Source organism: Suncus etruscus, chromosome 7, assembly GCF_024139225.1.
Source record: "Suncus etruscus isolate mSunEtr1 chromosome 7, mSunEtr1.pri.cur, whole genome shotgun sequence".
Classification (NCBI taxonomy): domain Eukaryota; kingdom Metazoa; phylum Chordata; class Mammalia; order Eulipotyphla; family Soricidae; genus Suncus; species Suncus etruscus.
In genome coordinates, this window is record NC_064854.1 from 30,265,961 (window position 1) to 30,284,920 (window position 18,960).

The 18,960-nt window shown below is 38.1% G+C and overlaps 1 protein-coding gene across 1 annotated transcript in view; it reads left to right on the forward strand.

The window, feature by feature from the left end:
• GAD2 (glutamate decarboxylase 2) overlaps positions 1-17,701 on the forward strand; it is a 66,791-nt gene extending 49,090 nt beyond the window's left edge. Inside the window, exons 13-16 of the mRNA XM_049777778.1 lie at positions 915-1,064; positions 9,113-9,220; positions 9,714-9,803; positions 16,744-17,701. Coding sequence (XP_049633735.1) covers positions 915-1,064; positions 9,113-9,220; positions 9,714-9,803; positions 16,744-16,917 — 522 coding nt within the window. The 3' untranslated portion in view covers positions 16,918-17,701. The remainder of the gene's footprint in view (positions 1-914; positions 1,065-9,112; positions 9,221-9,713; positions 9,804-16,743) is intronic.
• The last annotated feature ends 1,259 nt before the right edge of the window (positions 17,702-18,960 follow it).

Sequence of the window (18,960 nt, forward strand, 5' to 3'; positions counted from 1 at the left end):
CTAGCCATTTCTTAGAGAAGAACATGGCATTTGAAATTTTGCTTATTTCAGGTATCTTGGGATAGTTATGGCTTTATATTTTTAGATGACATTATATAAAAATGGAAGCAATGGAGCTGAAGAGATAGCATAGTGGGTAAAGCACTTGCGGTTGCATGAAGCCAATCCAGTTTCTATCCCCAGCACCTTGTATGGTCCCCTGAGCTCTGCCAGTGATCCCTAAGTGCAGAGCAAGAAGTAAACTCTGAGCACTGCCCAATGAGGCCCACCCTTAAACCCCAAATTTGAAGCCAATGAGCTATTAAAAGTATAATTTCCAAACAGTGTCAAATATTATAACAGCTAAATGATATAATGCTTAAATTAAACATGAATGAAGTAGTAAGAGAATTACACTAATGGTATTTTTCAGAATGCAAAAATGTTCAACTATTTTATTATAACAAAACTAGAACATTAAGATGTCCTCCTAAGGATGGATATTGCATATAGTTACATTGATGAGAACTGTGGTGCTGGAATTACAGGCATGGGAAATCATAATTAACAGTATTATAAATCACAGGATAACAATCAATAAAAAATGTTTAAACCGTAAAATAAAATAATGTCTTTTAAACAAGGACATAAAAGCACACGTAGGCTTTGTGGTTGACTCTGAGTCTTGTATCCACAAAGTTGACCTGTTACAACAACCCATCCTGTCCTGACTTTAGTCTCATTTTAAAATGACTTCTTATTGTTTTCTTTCCCCAAGATATTAAATATCTTTTATTTATTTTTTCCTTATGACTACCATGTGCTAACAAATTTCACCACTGGGACAACTCTTTTTTCCTATCTAATTTCCACTACAAGTTGAATCTATTAGAATAGACAAAGTCAAATGTCCTATGTTTTCTCTTCTCTTCTAGGGACTGATGCAGAGCTGCAACCAGATGCATGCCTCCTACCTCTTTCAGCAAGACAAGCACTATGACCTGTCCTATGACACTGGAGACAAGGCCTTACAGTGTGGACGCCATGTCGATGTTTTTAAGTTATGGCTAATGTGGAGGGCAAAAGTGAGTATAGGAAAAAAATACTTCTACTTGGCATGAGCCTTGTTGGGATATATAAAATCAAAATTTTGATTTCAAAATTGACTATTTTTTCCAAAATTGACTATTTTTTAAGTAATTAACTGAATGTTTCTTTAGTAGTAGATCTATTGTAGTCTACATACAAGAGGCAAGAGGTAAATAAAACCTGTTGTGATCTTTTTTTTCTTGAGATTCTCATGCTCACTCATCTAGAAATGAAATCTATGTGCTTTATACAGTGGAACATATGGATTCTGAAAGGTGTTTTGTTGTCACTCTACCAACTGTTGTTTTTTTACTCAGTAAATTGATGGCTTGGGTAGGTTTTATAATCTGGTGGCATATATTTGGGGAACAAAAAAATTCAATGTGATATTTTTGACATGTTCAAAGATAATCTCTAGGAATAAACTAATTACTTAAAAAACTTCAGCACTAACCTAGGACAAACTGTGGTTCAGTGCCCCTAGTCTCATATGGTCCCCCAAGCCAGGAGCAATTTCTGAGTGCACAGCCAGGAGTAACCCCTCAGCATTACCAGGTGTGGCCCAAAAAGAAAAAAAACCCTCAGAAATTCTAAATATACTCCTTTCTGGCTTCTTTGTTATCCTCAGATCACTGGTTCCTCTGTCACAGAAACTGCAAGAAATGGGGAGTTGATTGGGTTGGACTTCACTGTGGCCTTCCAGCAATGTGTGTGTGTGTGTGTGTGTGTGTGTGTGTGTGTGTGTGTGTGTGTGTGTGTGTGTCTTTCAGTATAAGCAGGCCAGAAAGGTCAAATACTTTATTTTTTAATTTTAATCAGCTTCCCAACATAAATGTCACAAATCTGTGACTTCCCTCTGGATTCATTGCTCTCCCACAAGAAGCAGTGGCCAGGGTCAACTGTACCTGTCAGAAAAATCCAATGACAAAAAGAACATTTGGGAGAAGCTTGAGGAATGAATATAAAACAGAAAAGAGGAACTGTACCTGTCAGAAAAACCCAATGACAAAAAGAACATTTGGGAGAAGCTTGAGGAATGAATATAAAACACAAAAGAGGAAGAGGAAGGTATTGCATGTAAGGGCTTGTAAGAATAGAAGGGAGCAGCCATCTAATTTTTTGCTTTCTAAATAGCCTGTACCAGTGGTCGGCAACCTGCAGCTCGCGAGCCACATGTGACTCTTTACACTTTGAATTTGGTTCTTCTGTGTGCCGGGCGGCCGCTCCAGGAGTCAGGACTCTGCTCCTAGCCTCTGTCAGTGTGTGCCCTGTGTGGCTCTCAAAATAAATTTATTTTTTTTATGCACACCACTATTTATTGCAGCACTCAGTACAATAGCCAAGACCTGGAACCAACCTAGATGACCAACAACAGATGAGTGTACCATGAAGATATGATACATATACACAATGGAATACTACATAGCAATAAGAAATGATACAATCATGCAACTCACATCATGGATGGAGCTGTAAAATATTATGTTAAATGAAGTAAGCCAGAAGAAAGACAAATACAGAATGACACTACTTATATGTGGTATTTAGAATAACTACATGAAGCAACGGTCTAAATGATAGATACTTCAAACACTATAGGTGCCAAGGTATAGTGAAAAGATGAAATCAAATTAAGTGGAAGAGAAGCAGAAAGCCTATATACTCTCTTTTATATTACAAAGAAACCTACAACATCAGAAACAGCTGTTTAGATAAAACAGGTGTTCAATCAACCTCTCTTTTATCCACAGAATTAGGTGCAGAATATGATTGGATATCAGGAACTCCCGCTATAGTGCTCACTATCAGTACATTTTAGCACCTTAAATTTTTTTATTTAAACAACTTTATTACATACATGATTGTGTTTGGGTTTCTGTCATGTAAAGAACACCACCCATCACCAGTGCAACATTCCCATCACCAATGTCCCAAATCTCCCTCCTCCCCACCCAACCCTCACCTGTACTCTAGACAGGCTTTCTATTTCCCTTGTACATTCTCATTATTAGAATAGTTCAAAACGTAGTTATTTCTCTAAGTAAACTCATCCCTGTTTGTGGTGAGCTTTATGAGGTGAACTGTAACTTCCAACTCTTTTCTCTTTTGTGTCTGAAAGTTATTATTGCAAGAATGTCTTTCATTTTTCTTAAAACCCATAGATGAGTGAGATCATTCTGCATCTTTCTCTCTCTCTGACTTATTTCACTCAGCATAAGAGATTCCATGTACATCCATGTATAGGAAAATTTCATGACTTCATCTCTCCTGACAGCTGCATAATATTCCATTGTGTATATGTACCACAGTTTCTTTAGCCATTCATCTGTTGAAGGGTATCTTGGCTGTTTCCAGAGTCTTGCTATGGTAGATAGTGCTGCAATGAATATAGGTGTAAGGAAGGGATTTTTGTATTGTATTTTTGTGTTCCTAGCGTATATTCCTAGGAGTGGTATAGCTGGGTCGTATGGGAGCTCGATTTCCAGTTTTTGGAGGAATCTCCATATTGCTTTCCATAAAGTTGAACTAGACGGCATTCCCACCAGCAGTGGATAAGAGTTCCTTTCTCTCCACATCTCCGCCAACACTGCTTGTTCTCATTCTTTATGATGTGTGCCAATCTCTGTGGTGTGAGGTGGTACCTCATAGTTGTTTTGATTTGCATCTCCCTGATGATTAGTGATGTAGAACATTTTTGATGTGTCTTTTGGCCATTTGTATTTCTTCTTTGTCAAAGTGTCTGTCCATTTCTTCTCCCCATTTTTTGATGGGATTAGATGATTTGTTCTTGTAAATTTCTGTCAGTGCCTTGTATATTTTGGAGATTAGCCCCTTGTCTGATGGGTATTGGGTGAATAGTTTCTCCCACTCAGTGGGGGGCTCTTGTATCCTGGGCGCTATTTCTTTTGAGGTGCAGAAGCTTCTCAGTTTAATATATTCCCATCTGTTAATCTCTGCTTTCACTTGCTTGGAGAGTGCAGTTTCCTCCTTGAAGATGCTTTTAGTCTCGATGTCCTGGAGTGTTTTACCTACTTGTTATTCTATATATCTTATGGTTTCAGGTCTGATATCGAGGTCTTTCATCCATTTAAATTTAACCTTCATACATGATGTTAGCTGGGATCTAAGTTCAATTTTTTGCAAGTGGCTAGCCAGTTGTGCCAACACCACTTGTTGAAGAGGCTTTCTTTGCTCCATTTAGGATTTCTTGCTCCTTTATCAAAAATTAGGTGATTGTATTTCTGGGGAACATTCTCTGAGTATTCAAGCCTATTCCACTGATCTGAGGGCCTGTCTTTATTTCAATACCATGCTGTTTTGATAACTATTGCTTTGTAGTACAGTTTAAAGTTGAGGAAAGTAATTCCTCCCATATTCTTTTCCCCAATGATTGCTTTAGCTATTCTAGGGTGTTTATTGTTCCAAACGAATTTCAAAAGTGCCTGATCCACTTCTTTGAAGAATGTCATGGGTATCTTTAGAGGGATCGCATTAAATCTGTACAATGCTTTGGGGAGTATTGCCATTTTAATTATGTTAACCCTACCAATCCATGAGCAGGGTATGTGCTTCCATTTCCACGTGTCCTCTCCAGATAGGAAAGGAAGAAGTCAAGCTCTCGCTGTTTGCACATGACATGATACTCTACTTAGAAAACCCTAAAGTCTCTACAAAAAAGCTTCTAGAAACAATAGACTCATATAGCAAGGTGGCAGGCTACAAAATTAACACACAAAAATCAATGGCCTTTCTATACACCAATAGTAATAAGGAAGAAATGGACATTAAGAAAATAACCCCATTCACAATAGGGCCACACAAACTCAAATATCTTGGAATCAACTTGACTAAAAATGTGAAGGACCTATACAAAGAAAACTATAAAACTCTGCTTCAAAATAAATTTCAATCGTGGTTTTGGCGTGATTTGGCTCAGTTGAAAAGAAAAAGTTGCCGACCACTGGTATACAATGAGGTGACAAGTCCAATTTCAGAGAATAAGCAAATGTGACTTGACTAGCAGCAATGAGATTAGCAGAATGAAGTTTTCTTTTTAAGGTTCATATATATAAAGACTCATGTCCACAGAAACAAATTCTGTATGCCATTATTTATTTTTTATGATTAAATATGAGGAATTTCAAGCACTCGAAATTTCCAAGCAACTCTACGCATTTCAAGAGATGGGTGCTTAACAAGAAAAAGGATTTTAGAGTGGCACAGATAGTTTATGATTATTCTATGAACTTTTTTTCAATCTACTATGGGAAACGTATTTAATATTAGAAGATAGACTTGCCTGATACATAGCCAGTTTATTGAATATCTCAAGGAGTGGCCTTAAGTGTCCTGAGCACCACTTGAGAGCCCTCCATAAGGAAATCAGTAATAAAGAAATAGAGAAGGTAGGTTCTAAAATTTCTTAATTAGGTAAGAATTGCAAAATTACAAAGAGAGTTCAGTTGATCTCTAAATATTGTTTAGTACCATTCTTTTTCGTCCCTATTTTTTCCTGTGGTGTTTGTATTGAGAGGACACTAATTATCTCTATTTACAAAGACGGTTTCTCTCATGGTTCATCAGTTCCTGCTGCTCCTTTTCCATCTGAAACCTCTTGTCAGCATGGTGCAGCTGGGTGGTTCTCAGAGAAATAACTCGGAGAACATCAGGTGTGAATGAAACAGCAGGAACTAATGAAGCCTGAAATAGAGGGCTGGGAGAATGGATAAGAAGAGAAAAACGTGGACAAATTTTTTTTTATGCAGAACCTTACAAAATCAGACATGTAACTGGAAAATATCTTTTATTTAACTTTCAACTTGAAGCTGCACTTAAGCAGAGTGATGTAATCGTAGTTATTCAAGGAACACTTTAAATCAAAGGTGAGGATAATTAAGTTCTTTTGACAGTCCTTTGTTAGTGTTAGCCAGGGGAGAAGTCAGCCTCTCACCCCAAAGAAACCACCAAAAAGTTGGCCCTGATAGTCTACCTCACATTCCCTCAGCAATGAGAAAACAATCTAGGGGATATTAGAAAAAAAAAAAGAAGAGGGTCTGGAGTGGTGGTGCAAGCAGTAAAGCATCTGCCTTGCCTGCACTAGCCTAGGACGATCCCCCAGCACCCGATAGGGTCCCCCAAGCCAGGAGCGATTTTGTGTGTGTGTGTGTGTGTGTGTGTATGTTATTTTTGTTTCATTTACTATTTTAAATACATGACAGGTGCTTCTGGCTTCCATTCCTTAAACATGACCTATACATGACTAGGTACTATCCTCTATCATATAATTAGAAAGCCTGAAGGGGTCTTGGTTCTGGAGCCAGGAGTAATTTCTGAGTGCATAGCCAGGAGTAACCCCTGAACATCAATGAATATGGCAAAGGAAGGAAGGAAGGAAGGAAGGAAGGAAGGAAGGAAGGAAGGAAGGAAGGAAGGAAGGAAGGAAGGAAGGAAGGAAGGAAGGAAGGAAGGAAGGAAGGAAGGGAGGGAGGGAGGGAGGGAGGGAGGGAGGGAGGGAGGGAGGGAGGGAGGGAGGGAGGGAGGGAGGATGATGAAAGGAGGGCCTAGTGATAGTAAAGCAGGTAGGGTGTTTGCCTTGCACATGGCTGACCTGGGTTCAGTTCCTAACACTCCACATGGTTCCCAAGCCTGCCAAGTGTGATCCCCGATTGCCTTTTGGAGTAAGCACTGAAGGGGGTGGGCTGACAACAACAAATGATGGGAAGGAGAGTGAAGTAAAGGATCAGAATATTACATCAGTGAACCTTTTTCTCAGACGTACCTAGAGAATGTAGTGTTCTTGTGATGCCATATATTCTCCTTGGTGAGAGAGACTGTGCAAAACAGTAGCCTATGTAACATTATAATTCTCTAATCTGTCCATGACTAATGAAGTTAAATGTACTGATCTTTGCCAGCATATTAAGTACAAAATAACTTGACTAGAGTAAATTAACACAGAGAAAACAAACCAAAAAACCCTTAATATAGGATACCAGGAGGCATTCTTCATGGTGCCAGTATGAAAGCCTGTCATTAGCAATTCCCTAGGTCTACCCGACCCTCAGCTCTCTCCTTAGAAGAGACCTTTTATTTTACCTGCCTTGTATTGGAACCAAAGTTGAGGACATGCTTCTCATAAAGCTCCCTAGCCATTTTCCTAACCCAAAGGTTCAGGTCTACATTTAGCAGGCCGTGTTGAGCTTCCAGCTTCCTTTGCTAGACTCAGATTTTTTAGAATGTTTGCAGGTGTCTCTGTCACTTTCACAGTAAAACTTGGACAGTATAACAGTGTATGGTAGTTGTTCAACAGAATTTGATGAATGAATGAATGAATGAATGAGTCTTTATTGAGTCCCTAAAAGTCATCAAATTCTTGAAAACAGGACCAGAGAACTATCTCAATGGGTTGAACACAAGTTTTGCATGTAGGGGAGAAGGGGGTGCCCCCCAAAATTTGAACTAAAGTATGGATCTTATTTTCCCAAATAGTCAACATCATGGCTGGAATCTTAGTCTCCCAAGGGTACATGGGTCACTCCCACTCTACTACTTTACCCTCAGGGATGTTTGGATAAAATCAAATGGTGAGATTTCTCCTGACCATATCCAGAGTGACATCCCAGACTTGAAAAAGCCAGAAGACTCCCAATCCTTTTTTCACTGTGGACAGTGCCTTCATTTATCTTACTATGAGCAAGTCATTCCCAGGTGCTCAAAGACAAGTCAAGGTTGTATATTAGAGTTAGAGTTACACTGGTCCTGGTCATATCTTGCATCAGATATGTACAGCTTTAAGTTCAAGTCTAATCTGATCCAAAGCACCCACTTCAAAGAACACTAAATTTTCTTTCCTCCTCCCTAAGCTTCATCTTAGGAGGACACCACATCAATCCTGGTCCCCTTGGCATACACTGTCCCATGAAAAGCCTGGCCTGAAAAGCCAAGCTACAGCCTAGATTCTCTCTTGGCATCAGCAGGAATCAGTCAGCTTCCTTGATCCATTATTAGTAGAATGAATTTCTGAACTCATCTGATTACTCTAATGCAGTTTATTCTTAATGTTAAAAGCCACTCTTCATGATAAGATGAACTTCTCACTGAGCTATGGGATGGGGAAATAGAAACACAGGTGCCTCTTATCTCCATTGCAATTGTTCCCTCTAGTTTCCACATTAATTACTGAAAGGCTAGTTCTGAGTGCTCATGGGATGAGCATTAACTGTTTTCCTAAGCTTTCCATTAGTAGACTCTGCAAATGCTGAAGGAGATAGGAGGAAAGCCTTTTTGAGAAATAACTCCCCAGAGTGTCCTACCATCAGTTAAACAGCTCTGCTCCAAGGCAATTCTGTTGTTTTTCACCGAGTCCATATGCCCATCTTCCAAAGCAGAAGAAGCAAAGACCTCCATGCTAATGTTTAGTCAATTGCCGATATATAAATCACTTATTCCCAAAGGAGACATCTCTGAGCTCTGCTGAATGACAGCAAACAGATCATCTGCATGCTCCTTCGGATCTGTTCTTTCTTTTGTTCAGAGAGAGTCATGGAGCTTGTACTCTGTTCATTCTATTTTGGAGGTAGTTTGGTGAGCAAAACTGGGGTCTGAAAATAACACAGGCACTTGACGGGTGAGGGCTAGGCGGGCACCCTGGGGTAGGTTTCTACTGTTGCTTTCTTTCCACAGGAAGAGCATTGCCCGGCCCTCCTGTCATTAATGACTCCCATAATGACTCTTGTGAATGACAGGCAAATTTTCCCCTTGAGTAATCAAAATAATTGCCTAGGGAATGAATAGAGGCAAGCAAGAGTCCTCATGGAAAACATTTCTGACAGACATGAACGGGAACAAAAGCACCTGGAGCACAGTATTAAAGAGGAAATGATGGCCAGGAAGCCTCTGGAAACCCTCCTGTGCACAGAGCTGAGACTCAAGGTCCTGAAAAGTCATGAGTATCCAGAGCAAAGCATTCTGCCTCCCTGCTCCAACATTCCTCATCCCTCTTTCTCAATCCACTTAACATGGGTTTTTTTTTTTCTTCTTTTAGGGGACTATTGGATTTGAAGCACATATTGATAAATGTTTGGAGCTAGCAGAGTATTTGTACAACATCATAAAAAACCGAGAAGGCTACGAGATGGTGTTTGATGGAAAGGTAGGCATTGCAACTTCCACCATTTGCCAATTCTAAGATTTCAAACCTGACTCCTTTTTTCTTCATTTGTTTGTTTTTAGTTTTTGGTCATGCCCGGCCGTGCTCAGGGGTTACTCCTGGCTTTGGGCTCAGAAATTACTCCTCGCAGACTTGGGGGATCAAATCCAAACCCCAGTCAGCCACACAGAAGGCAAATGCCTTCCTCAGTGTGCTATCACTACAGCCCTTTACCCCTTCATTTTTATGTCTAAAGGGAACTCTGCAGATGGGGTCAGGGGGACAAAGGAGAAACAGGAACAATAGACCTGCTCTTCTGAGCTGGAGTAAAATGTAAGTGCACAAAGAAATAACTCAGCTGAACATAAAAGTCCAGCCCTCCAGAGGTGATTGCAAATGATTAAGTAGGAACTAATTGTATTGGGAATTTGTGGACTAGATTTGCCACATCCTGAGAATTTTCCAACTTGCATCTTACTTTCTAATATATTTGTAGCCTCAGCATACAAATGTCTGTTTCTGGTATGTGCCGCCCAGTTTGCGGATGATGGAAGACAATGAAGAGCGAATGAGCCGCCTCTCAAAGGTAAGTAATACCAGATTCTGTGATAGGTGCTTAACGGTGTCCATGGGGCTTTTCATCTGGTACCATCTTTGTGACACCATACAACAAAGGTCTTTAGAAGAAGTCTAAAGCTCATACCTTCTGTGGGTTCCTGCACAACCAGATTGGAGAGAGCTGCTCTATCTCAAAATTTCATAACTGTACATGCTTCTCTTTTTTGAGAGCAAGTTCATTGTGTCTTACAATAAGCATCAGGGGATAACCTTTACTGACATTCAGCAAGCAGCAAGAATTCTTGTAGAAGTTGACTAAAGCTGAAACTGATACTCAATGATAGACTTAGAATATGCCAGGAATGGTTAAAAAGAAAAATTACTATTCGGTTTCATAAGGTATCAGGGTCAGGGGGCGGAGAGATAGCATGGAGGTAAGGCATTTGCCTTTCATGCAGAGGTACAGTAGTTCGAATCCCGGCATCCCATATGGTCCCCTGTGCCTGCCAGGGGCGATTTCTGAGCATAGAGCCAGGAGTAACCCCTGAGCACTGCTGGGTGTGACCCAAAAACCAAAAAAATAATAAATATCAGGATCAAAGCTACTAGGTGTGATATTTAGAGCTGTGGTGGGCCCCAGAAAATAAAAGACCAAGAGCAATAATAATAATAACTGTCCTACTATAATCATAGAATCATAGCACCTAAGGTAAGAAGTACAGCTGTCCCAACTTGTTGATGGAACAACTGATCCTCAAGAATGAAAGTCTCTTTCCCCAAAACACTGATTTCAGATGGGCTTATGCTTAAAATTCTATTATGGCCAGTGAATCACTTTTATTCTGCATTCTCACCTCTATACCACTTGCTCATGGGTGAAATTTAATTTATGATGTACACTGAATCTTGAAGGGAGATAAATACTGGAACCATGCCTCCATCTACAATATTGGCAGGATGGGAAATGAAGGCACTTCAAGTATTTGCGGACCTTTGAGTTGGTTGCTGGGTTGGCTCATTGGTTGGTTGGTTCATTGGTTTTCCATTTATCACAAAAGAAAGTAATTTAATCTGTGCCAGGGAGTGTAGGCTGATTCACTGACCTTTACTATCATTGCATTTTCTAGTATGTGAAAAGATAGTGATATTTGAGCAGAAATAATTCATATTTTACTGGATGTTTCATGGTGGCTTCTGCATTATGGATAATCTTAACAATGATGGGTTTTATTTAATACATTCATTAGAAATGAGCTGTTTCCATTTTAATTATCTTTTACTTCTTCAATGAACTCACCAATCAGACAGAGATTACATCTAGGAATTTGTTTGATTTCTTTGTTGCCATTGTAGTGCTCAGGGCTTACTCCTGGCTCTGCACTCAGATCACTCCTGGCAGGCTCAGGGGACTACATAGGATACCAGGGATTGAACCCTGGTCAACTGCTTGCAAGGCAAATGCCCTTCCCTCTGCACTATTACTCCTGCCCCAATTTCATTTATTAGCTTAACTCATTATTACTGAATGGAGGGAAGAAGAAAGAAAAGAAAATAAAACAATTTTTTTCGACATTTTTTAAAGCAAAGTCAACTCTTAAAATTCCCGTATAAATATACTTATCTTCAAATACCTTTTAGATTTTAGACTGTTAGATGATGAGGGGTGGTGATTATCTCCTGAGGACAGCAATTAGAATATCAGTAAATTGTTTCTATCTGATGGTTATTATAATTTGGACATCTCAGGGGACTGTAAAATAAATCATCCTAATTGTTCCCTCTCTTGTGACACTGTTTTCATTATCAGTAATTCACAACTAAAATTAAAAATAGAGGCACATAAAGTACAATGTTAACTTGTTTGTTTGTTTGGCCACATCCAAAGGCACTCAAGGTTTACTCCTGACTCTGCTCTCAGAAACTATTCCTGGCAAGGTTGGGGGACCATATGGAATGCCAGAGATCAAACCCAGGTCAGCACATGCAAGGCAAATGCCCTCCCCACTGTGCTATCACTCTGGCCTGACAACATTAACTTTTATTGATGTCAATAATCTGTTGGTTTCAGAACATTTTCTTATTAAGTATGAAGCCCTGGGTCTGGGGCGGTGGTCCAGCAGTAGGGCATTTGCCTTGCATGTGGCTGACCTAGGACAGACCACAATCCGATCCCCCGGCATCCCCTATGGTCCTTCAAGCCAGGAGCGATTTCTGAGTGCAGAGCCAAGAGTAACCCCTGAGCATCACAGGCTGTGACCCAAAAAGAAACGAAAAAATATGATGCCCTTTAAGTCTATTATCTAAATACCAACAAAATTTTCTCTGTCCTATACCTCTCTACTAAACACACACACACACACACACACACACACACACACACCACATAACATCACATCACATCACATCACATCACAATGCCAGAAGAAAATGAGCTACAGTGAAATATATTTTACTATCCGATCTTGTAATAATAGCTATGTGTGGCTATTCAATTCCAAATCAATTAAAATTAAATCTAGTGAAAATTCATTTCACCACACTGACCATATTTCAATTGCTCAACTTTTGGCAGGTGGTGATTGAATGGTAGTGCAGACAGAAAATACCACTAGCATTGCAGTCATATCTGAGAATAGGGAAAGGAAACAACCCTTAACAAACTGACTATGGATTAAAGATCTTTTCTTAATGCTAGACTGGCTTAGGGGATAGATGACTAGGAAATCAGAGATCATAACTGAAACAGCACAGTCACATCTACACATGTTTAAGGAGATAAAGAAGAGACTCTGGTTGTTTCTGGCTGTCCTGTGAAGACTTGAGAGTTGTGTGCTTCCTACCACTGAGAGAAAGGAGGATCTGGACACTGGAAAATTATGACTACAGTCAGATACAGATCCAGGCAAAGGGCAGCACATAGATGTCACAAAATTTCACAGGTAAGGGCTGGCAAGTTAGCACAGTGGGCTAGACTATATGCTTGGTATGCTGGAGATCTGGGTTTCAGCTCCAGTATCGCAAAGTTCCCAAGTATCTTCAAGAGTGATTCTGCTCATTGATTCAGGAGTAGTCTCTGAACATTGTTGGAAATCGCCCAATCTAGCCCCCCACTGCCTCCCAGAACTCCACAGTTAGTTATATTACAGATGTCTTATGTTTCTGGCTCTTTGTCATCTAGTATTTGTATTTTTATTATATTTGTTTAATATTTGCATCTCTGCTTTCAGCATTTTATAGCCCTCTATTTATTGATGGACTTCTAAAAGATCAACAATGGATTTAAAAATAAGTTGATAAGGAAATAGTTTAGACTCATACGTAAAATGACTTATTTATATCTGTTATTAATGAAATAGAAAGTTCCAGAGAGTTAGTTCAGTAGTTATAGTGCTTGCTTTGCACAGAGCTGACCCAGATTTGGTCCTCTTGGCATCCCATAAAGTCACTAGAGCTCTCCATGAATTATTCCTAAGCACAGAGCTAGGAGTAAGCCCTGAGCATCTCTGGGTGTGGTCCAAAGCCCTAAATATTATAATAAAAATAATAATAAAAGTAATGGTAAAATGGAAAGTGTAACATTTTAGAATATGTATTTGTAGTTGCTCTTTTTTAAAAAATCAGTTTTCAATCTCCCTTTCAGACTTCTGATATTTAAAAGCAAAATATTTTTATAATACTTAGTAAAAAATGTGTTTCTGTAATAGTTTGTAAGATTCTTTCCTGATGCTCTAATCTGGACTTTCCTTGGAAGGAATAAATATGGATTCAATTATGGAAGAGTTTGTTAGCTATTGTTTTCGAATGAAGTAAAAAAAAAAAAGCTAATGTTTCCAGGGAGAAAACAATTCCCCAACTCTTCTGAGACCACCCAAAGAGCTCTTGTTGATTAACTTCTAATGAATTTTTCAACATGCAATATCTCTCTTTCTTAACTGGCTTTCTGTGCTCAATAAAAGTACAAATGTGACCCCAAAAAGGTCTAGAGAGAAGTGAAAACTATCCATCAGAAAAGTTATCTTATTTTCCTTCTTCTTAACTTGTAATCAGTGATTATGCAATAAAGTCCATGTGCCATTTTTTTCTCATTTTAGTTTATCAGCATTTTTTGGAAGCAACAAAAAGTCCTATCTACTTAGACAGCTGTGATTCTTGCTAACCCTGCAGTGTCAGGATTTAGGAAGACTCTACCACAGTTTATGGTAAATCAGCTTAAGATGACTGTTACTATTAATAATTTCAGTATTTTATTAATATTTATCTGGAAAGTTGAAGTGCCTGTCTTTAAATTAGTTCCATTCCTATGGGGTTTTTTCTGCTTTGATTATTCATGAAAATTAAATCAGAGTATAATTCACTGAGCATTGTTTTATAAAAACTGAAGAATAATCATCAGTCATAGTATAAATAAAACTAGAAGGGCAGAGGATCCAGAGTGATAGCACAGCACATAGGGCACTTGCCTTGCAATTCCTGGCATCCACCATGGCCCAGGAGTGATTCTCTGACTGTGGAACCAGGAGCACCAGTGGGCATGGTCCTAAAATTAAAAAAAAAAAAAAAAAAAACAAGGGCCGGGCGGTGGCGCTAGAGGTAAGGTGCCTACCTTGACTGAGCTAGCCTTGGACAGACCGCAGTTCAATCCCCCGGCGTGTCATATGGTCCCCCAAGCCAGGAGCAACTTCTGAGTGCATAGCCAGGAGTAACCCCTGAGCGTTACCGGATGTGGCCCCAAAACAAACAAACAAACAAAAAAACTAAAATATAGTTATGCATTCTTTTCCTTAAATTCCTGCAGGCACCTGGATTTGGTATTCCGTTTCTAATTTGGAGTCTCTCTTCCCAGAAACATGTTGACTTGTTATGCCTCACAGCACAAAGCAATTAATTTCATGTACTAAGGCTAGATCCATGTACTAATGGATCCAATAGATTCATTGTCAGAAGGTAGCCCCAGATTTGAGAATATTTACATGCCTTTTCATAGTATTTCCTAGGGTAAACCCAATGCTCATCTACACTTAATGCTTCAGGTGAAAGAAGAATCAACTCTTCAATAGAAGTATTCTATTTCTGTTACCTCTCTGTGGTTTAAGGAAAAGACAGAAGAGGAAATAATGTGTGATTAGAATCAGAAAGTCTTAGTTCTGGAATTATCATCCACAGTAATTTTCAATGAGGAATGTAAGTGAAGTGATGTGAAGTGAAGGTAAAATGAAGGCTATAAAGACTTCTGTCTTTGGCAACTAACCAATAATCAGGCCTGATGGAAACTGCCAATTTTGTGCAATGAGTAATTTGAATAAGAAAACCTCATTGCAAGCCAATGATTACTTAAATGTTAATATCCCCAAAGTCACATGGTCTAACAGCATTTCATTCAAATCTAATCATCATCCTTTTACAATGACTCCAATGATGATGTAAGGTCTGACTCCCATTAGGGAATGAATTGCTGAAAAAAATATATATTAAAAATAAATTCTATTTTGTAACATAGAATTGTGACAATTATCTCTAAAATAAACCTAACACTTTCTCAAACTATTTCTCAAACTATTTTTGATTACATATTTGCATCAATGACCTCATAAATCAGATGTCTATCTACAAACTCCAGTTATAAAATGTATGGCCAGGATCGTTGAGAGATCTAAGTTGAAATGTCTGTCTCTTCATTGAGTGCTGCTGTTTCTATTATGTTCCTCCTTAGTCCAAAAGGACTCAGAGAACCCTCAAGGTACATCTAGTGTTAACACCAGTAAAGGACGGGAAGTCAGAGGCACTGCGTTGAGAGCTGAAGTAATGAGATAAAATATCTTTTCTCATAACTCAGAAGAAAGTAGGAAAAATTAATCTCTTCAGAATCTATGGTAATGATTATGTATTTGCAACTTCAAAGGACAGAAGATGCTAAAGAACTAAAGGTGTTACCACAAAGAGGTTATCACAATTGTTTCAATGGAGCCTTAGAACGCATGTGTGTGTATGAGTGTGTGTGTTTGTGTGTGTGTGTGTGTGTGTGTGTGTGTGTGTGTGTGTGTATATAGACTATGAACCAAAAAGAAAATTTAAAAAAGGAGCCAGGGAGACAGGACAAGTCCAGACTGAGAAAATGGGTGAAGAGGTAAAGTAAAAGATGTGTATTCAAGGGATATTGAGGGTCTTGTTAAGTGAAAGATGCATTTTGAATGAGCATTGGAAGAAAAGTCCACAAAGTTAAATTAAAAAAATGCCTTGTGCCAAACAAAATTATCCAGAATTCACTTTTGTGATTGTAAATCTTGATTTTTCTCAGCTCTCTGACTCAGTTGATTCATCATCATTATTAAGAAATATATTTCAAAATTATAAATTGAATTTTTGCAGATGAAAATGAAAAGATATTAGAAAAAATTAGGGTCTTGATAAAGTTGTTTTAGTGCTTCAAAAGTCTGTTTATTATTATACTATATCTTTTATATTGACATTTACCATTCCCTAAACTATTTTTAATGTTTTAACACTTACCAAGAGGCAAAGACTTCTCCTAAATGTTGTGTTGTTCAATAGTTAGCCTTGGAATCAGTCCCAATTTTTCCCAATAATATTTAAAAAAAAAAAACACCATTAAGTCAAGGGTAAGATGGAAAATACCTGATTTTGTTATATATTATTCTTGTTCTTGTTTGTTTTGTGTTGTTTCTGGGCCACACTTGATTGTGCTCAGGGTTTACTCCAGGCAGGCTCAGAAGACCAAGGGGAACAAGGGGAACAAAACATTTACTTTCCACCCTGTCAAGAATATAATATTCTTATTACCTTCAATCTTGGATAGGTTAAATTGCTCTAATCCTTTGATCATCAATTTAAAAGCAATCCCATCAAAAGAAAACAAAGTGATTCTGAATGTTTGGTTACAAATGAAAAATGCTCCTTTGATTAGGAGGGGAGTCTGTGAAAGAAGTGTATTAATCTGATCTGTCCAATAGGTGGCTCCAGTGATTAAAGCCAGAATGATGGAGTATGGAACCACAATGGTCAGCTACCAGCCTCTGGCAGATAAGGTCAATTTCTTCCGTATGGTCATCTCAAATCCTGCAGCAACTCACCAAGACATTGACTTCCTGATTGAAGAAATAGAACGCCTGGGACAAGATTTATAATATCTTAGTTCACTAAGCTATTTCAAGTCTCTAGGTAGACAATTAAGTTGTCACGAGTTGTGTGAATGTATTTGTAGTTTGTTCCAAAGTAAATCTATTTCTATATTGTGGTGTCAAAGTACAGTACAGTTTCAAACTCAAGAAAACATTGTTCCTTTTAAAAATCCTTTCTTAAGTTTAGAATACCTCTCTAATAATCAGTGACAAAAGGCTGTGTTTAACCAATAAGGAAAAAGCTTAAAATTATTATAAATACTTCCTTTAACTCAATATAGTTTGCAAATCAAGTTTTATTTTCCCTTTAATGTTAGTAAGATTGAATAGTGCCAAAATGCCCCTGAATCATCATAGGTTCTTTGGGGTGCAGAGAAAAGGATAAAGTAAACATAAAATATATGTTGAAAATAAATAAAAAAAAAAACTCTTGCCTTTTTCATAGTATTAGAAAAAAATTTCTAATTTACCTATAGCAACATTTCAAATGTATTTAAATACATATAATTTTACAAAAGGAAAATATATATTAAAAATAAATCCTATTTTGTAACATAGATTTTATTTTATATGGGTTATACAAAGTGCAGGGGCAGATATAAAAAACTAAGTCAGATTTTATTTCTCTTTATTTTAATAGAGGCACAAAAAACACTTAGCAAAGTTATTTTGAACTATAGAGGCCCACGCAATTCTTAAAAAGTTAGATTCCTTCTTTCTAGTCATGTTGTAGCTTATAAAATCTATAAGGTTAGTATTGTAAGATAAATACAAAAGAATACTGCAAGTGCTCTAAAAGAGATTGGCTATGCTGAGAATAAGACTCTGTTTCCATTTAAGTTTTTCAACCAGTTGACCTTTACTAGACCCAGTAAGCATGACAAGCCGAGCTTCATTGTGCATGAAAAAAACTGGAATAATTGTCTCCATTCTGCTGTTTAGTTCAGCCTCTTTAAAGCAAAAGATTGAAAAGGGTAGTTGAGGGAGTTCATATTAATTAGGTAAAATAAAAATAATATCTAATCAGCTTGAGCAAAAAGGAGTACCTACACTCTAGAATGTGGCAAACCCAGAAATATAAACTCGATTTTGGGAGTACGGCTCTTGGTCTGAAAATAAGGATGCCATCCTAATGCATATTACCATGACTCAAGGAGGATTCATTTATCTCCTGGGAATTTTTTATTTTTGGTTTTGGGGCCACACTCAGCAGTGCTCAGGGGTTACTCCTGGCTCTGCACTCAGAAATCACTCCTAGTAGGCTTGAGAGACCATATGAGATGCCAGGCATCAAACCTGGGTCAGCCACTTGGAAGGCAAATGCTCTACCCACTGAACTATCATTCTGCCCCTCTTGGGTAATTTCTTACCCATAAAAATTTCTCCTGCTAGGCTCTCTCCATCATTGGAATCTCGAACAATTTATATTCCACTGGTTTTTTTCACACTCTCCTACTCAAGAAAAATAAAATGAGCTCTAACTAAGATGTCTAAGATAAGATTCCTCAACTTCAAAAAATTATTTAAAATACACCCTTCCTCTGAATAATATGATAAAAATATGAGCTAGTGATAGCTTTCATAAATAGTTATGGAGCAGCAGAGTCCAACTCCATATATTAGTAGGAAAACTAGGATGTCATCAATGTAGACAGCAAATATAAATTTAGAAGTTTGTGCCCTTTCTATATTGCCCAGATGGATCAATAGTGAGAAAAATATATCAGACAGTATTCTTTTGTGACAATAGTCAGAAAGAAAGAAAAACATAAAGATCTCCTGGGAAGAAGGAAAACCCTATACACAAGATCTAACCCTTTGATCTTCATGATAGAGCTTGTCCCTCTATTAAGTCTCTGAGGAGATTTGCCAAAAACTGATACTGGGATAAAAATGGCTTTGAGTCTGGTCTAGGAAGCAAATGTGGTTACTAAAGAAAAGTCTTTAATAGTTCCTATAATTTCATGAGTTAAAAACCTTCCCTTTCCAGGTTGTGTCTAAAGGCCAAGCAATGTTTCTTTCAAATAATTGGCTATTGAGAAAAGCAAA